The sequence below is a fragment of the Neltuma alba genome, unplaced genomic scaffold (assembly GCF_004799145.2).
Source record: "Neltuma alba isolate B1F8T4 unplaced genomic scaffold, ASM479914v2 tig00000130_pilon, whole genome shotgun sequence".
Lineage (NCBI taxonomy): Eukaryota > Viridiplantae > Streptophyta > Magnoliopsida > Fabales > Fabaceae > Neltuma > Neltuma alba.
Window position 1 is genome coordinate 78,495 of NW_021631929.1, and position 4,688 is coordinate 83,182.

General features: G+C 33.7%; 1 protein-coding gene across 1 annotated transcript; it reads right to left on the bottom strand.

The window, feature by feature from the left end:
* Positions 1 to 1,818: 1,818 nt before the first annotated feature.
* LOC114748867 (benzyl alcohol O-benzoyltransferase-like) lies at positions 1,819 to 4,145 on the bottom strand. Its single transcript, XM_028937365.1, has 3 exons — positions 3,962 to 4,145; positions 3,416 to 3,675; positions 1,819 to 1,899 (listed from the first exon to the last, which is right to left on the bottom strand). The coding sequence occupies exons 1-3, from the start codon at positions 4,143 to 4,145 to the stop codon at positions 1,819 to 1,821; spliced, it is 525 nt and encodes a 174-aa protein (XP_028793198.1).
* Positions 4,146 to 4,688: the final 543 nt, after the last annotated feature.

The following is a 4,688-nucleotide window of genomic DNA, read 5'->3' on the forward strand; positions in this document are numbered from 1 at the left end:
GTCATAAGTTTGAATCCCATTACCAATATGAAAATTTTGTTTGTGAGTAATCTGTAAGTACTTCTATAAGTGTACTCTTTGAGTTTAGAAACATGTCTTGGCATTGGTAAGCCCCCAAAACCTAATTTACCTAAACTTTGTTATAACCAAAAAAAAATCAGCACAAGCAGGTATTAGCTTTTTCAAACACGTTAATTTGGTCTGCTAGGCGCATTGGTCTGCTACATCCCCTTTGTGTCATTCTTGTAACTTAGAGGTTGAGGATATCTTGCATGTGCTTTGGGATTGCCAGTATGCTGTATGCTACACAGGTGTGGTTACAACTCGTGGATTCTAAATTTCATAATGCCTCCTTTGCTGTGTCTTTGAGAGAATGGACGAACTTGAATCTTAAAAAGGAATTAGGAAGACATTTGTCTTCAAGATGGAATCTTATCTGGGGAGTTGCTTGCTGGAAACTTTGGCTATGGCGGAATACTACAATTTCTATGGATGATTTTGTGAAATCAGCAAATCCTGCATCCACTATTATGCGGACTTGGAAAGATAAATGAAATTCGTACTGTAGGGAATGTTCACAAGCCCTTGGTATGCGCAGCGTTCTTGAGTTAAACGAATGAACTGTGTATAAAGGTCTCAAATTAGCTTGGGATATGGGTTTAAAAAGATACTTCTTGAATCTGATTCAAAAAATGTGGTAGGCATAATTGTTGGAGATAGGAACAAGTCCATCTACAGTTTCTTGATCATTCAGATTATGAATATGCTAAAGCTTCATTGGGAGGTGAAAATGATCAAGCACATTCCCAGACAGCAAAACCGAGTAGCAGGCTTTCTTGCAAAGGATGGGTTATTCAAAACTATTTTTTTGGCTTCGTGTCCTTCTCCTCTGAGGGCGTTGGTTTCTGAAGGGTGTTTGGGATCTAGATCCCCACCTACTTAGTTTACTTTTTTTTTTTGGGCCTTGCCCTCTTGCATAACAAAAAACAAAAGGTTAATTTGGAAGAAGTGTGCCGATCTCAATGCATTAATTCTAACCTGCCTCCTACAACATTAGCTTTTATATATGTTGTGCCGTACGTTTTCTTTACTTCTTTATGGGATGTTTCTTATCATACTTCCCGTATCACAAGTTATTTCGAAGGCCCGGCTTTCCTCCTCTCCCCTTACCATACTCTTCCCGTTCTCTACCCAAAACTACACCGTTTTGGGTGTAAAAATGGTGGCTGATTCCCTTTTTCTTTTCTTTTTTTTTTTTTCCAAATCAACATTTTTAAGTGTGAAGTATTTTTCAGTAGCATACAATATTCTAAAATAATTTTTAGTATATGTGCCATTTAAACACATTTTTCAGTAGTGCTCAGTATCTAGCAAGATATTATTTTTAAATGCATTCAGTACCCTATATTATTTTTCTAATAATAACATCCAATACCAAAATTAGCTTAGAATACCGTGCGTTACTGAAAAAATACTGTAGGTTCAACTTACTAGAAATTAGGTGCTATTGAAAAAATATTTTAAGGTATTAAATACACTAAAAATTATTTTAGGATACTAGATATTACCGAAAAAGACTTCAGAATAATGGATATTGGTTTTAAAAGAGGAGAAGTCATTCTCCATTTTTACCTAAAACGGTGTAGTTTTTGGGAGAGGAGGGGAAGAGGAAGGTAAAGGTAGAGGAGGAAAGATGGTTCCTTAACTCCAGACGGGTTAGGGTTAAGCACAATTACTGGAGGAATCACATGCTAAGGACAGAATAAAATACTTGCGTATTAGTAGTAATCTTTTTAGATTAATTATCTGGGTTTTATATTAAGAATCGGAGGTAGTAGTTGCTATTGAAACTGCTGCTTTGCTAACTTCATGAGCCATAACAGCCTGTTGATGATTCCTCTGTTTCATGTAGATTATATTATATTACCTCCGGTCATTAATATTAAGAGTTAGATAATTAATTTAGAGAGATTAAAAAATTTATTTTAACTAGTTATTTGTAACAAATATATGTTAACTTCCTTGAATTCCCCATATTTAATCATGTACATTGAAACTATACTTGTATAGAAATACTTATAGTCAATAGAGATATTTTTAAGAACACATTATAAATTTGAAAGACAAAGTAGATTGAGGTATTATATTTAGGGTTACTAACTAACTGTTATATTTAGAACAGAAAGTAGTATTCATTAAAATTAAGCAACCGCACAGCCTTATTTCTGAGGGAAGAAAAACAATTTACATTGTAAGAGCTCTATGGGATAGTGTAACTGTTGAAAATAAAGACAAATACTCTTCCGGTTCTTAATATAAGACCTAATTAACTAATTTGAGTAAGTTAAATATGTTAGTTAAATTAGTTAATATAATATATTCTTTCTAAAATACCCTAATTATCTTTCTTGATTTCTTCCCTCATTCTCCTACTTGATTGTTGTTTAGAGAATATTAATAGAGTTAATTTAGAAAAAAAATTGATAAACATGAAATAAATCTTACATACTATCTCTGGTCCTAATTATAAGAGCTAATTGACTAATTTGAAAAGATTAAGAAAATAAGTTAAATTAATTATTTGTAATAAATAAGTGTTGTCTTTCCTAAAATATTCTTACTAATCAAATGTATTAGTTAGAACCACTATTATAAGAATGACAATTCTAGAAAAAAAAAATACATAAATATGATAGATAAAATAGATTGGGATCTTATATTTAGAATCAAAATAAAAGTTAAACGATGTTTTATATTAAAGACCGGAAGTAGTATAGTACTAATATCAACTTTTAAATTATGTCTTATCTTAATAACAGGAGCAGTAGAATGAGACAATGAATGTTTTAGAGAGTCGTACAGCGCGTTTTTGCATGATCATGACCGAGCATCCTTTTAAACGGTTCGCACCCTTAATTTTATCCAAGTAAGATAAGATCTTAACTGACTATAGCACAAAGAAAGACAGACAACAACACGAAAGGGATCTATATAACCAAACCAAGGATAATTATATACTACTTTTGATTTTAATATAAGACTTTATTTATTTTTATTTTAGTTTTAAACATAAAACCTCAATCTACTTTGTCTTTTATATTTATATTTTTTTTTCTTAAGATAGTCCTTCTAATGGTAGTTCTATCCAATATGCTTGATTAGTAAGGATATTTTAAGAAAAACAATATTTATTTATTACAACTAACTAACTTAACTTATTTCTTTAATCTCTATAAATTAGTTAACTAACTCTTATATTTAAGATCGGAGGTAGTATAAGATAGTAGCTACAAGCAACGCTGGATTATTTTTGCATGATATCTTGAACGAACCTTGTCATAGCATTGAGCGGCAAGTAGTATGGAACAACAATACCTTCTCCTTTTGCATTTTGATATGAAACATAATAGCTTACCCTGGAAAAGGGACCAGCTCCGGCCGTTGCCGGGCCACCGTACACCGTTTTTCCCCACCCAATATCCACATCTCTAAACCCGAAACGCGAAGCACTCGACACAATCCATGTTCCAGCCTTAGTGAAGCAGGGTCTTCCTTTAGTGACCATAAGATCAGCCACAGATTGTGTATACTCCACCGTTGCCTCAGCTTTGGCCTTCTTCACCAATTCTAAGGCATACACTAATGGGTTTTCACAGAGCTTCCCTGCCGTTGTTACTGCGGTTGGGTATAAAAAGCACTGCCATAATAATCAATTGGCACTAATGGAGACTTTGATTTGTCCCTTACGTTATTGAGTCACATAAAGCGAACCTCCTGCTTGGGTTGTAACTGCAATGTTTTAGTACGGCAACGCTGGAGGAAAGCCGTAAGAGATTCAAACCTAGTAGTGCGTTGACCATTATTATAATGGGAAAACATTTGACAGATCGCTTCTAGCTTGTTGGGTCCAAAGAAGAAACTTTGGTGAATGATGCTTTCCTGTGTATTGGATCATTATTACTGGGGACTTGCTCGTACTCACGACGCATGCAAGTAATTTGAGGTGGGTCTCTTGCTGATAGCTCTTTCCGCCATACCGGAGCAATGGATGGCTTACTTGCACTTCCGGCGATCTCCGCCACGGCATTTAGGAATTGGACAATACCAGCACCGTCGCTCATAGTGTGATTTAGGCGGTAGGCCATGATGGATCCACCACACTTGAGGCGGGTAACCTATAACATGTGCAACCGTGGGTTAAATTATTGTTCTTGCAAAGGAAATTAAAGAATAAAAGATTCCCATTTAAGTCAATATTAGGTAAAATCGATCAAATGAAATCCGCTATATGAATCTGGCTTTCTCTTTTCTTTTTTTTTCCTTGGGCCATTTTCTCTAAACCATGTTAGTAAAATGGTCCAAAATGATATACAAGACACTATCATACTTGACCAAACCCCGACAAGTTATTTCTAACAGTTACTATCTCTTGTACTATTTCCGATCATAAATATAAGAACTAGTTAATTAATTAAGTAAATTAAAAAAATATGTTAAGTTAGTTATTGATAATAAATAGGTGTTGTCTTTTTTAAAGTATTCTTGCTAATCCAAGTTATTGACTAGAACTACCATTATTAGAAAGACTATCTTGGAAAAAAAAATAAATAAATATGAAAGACAAAATGAATTAGGATCTTATATTTAGGATCAAAATATATTAAGGACTAGAGGTAGTATAAGAATTA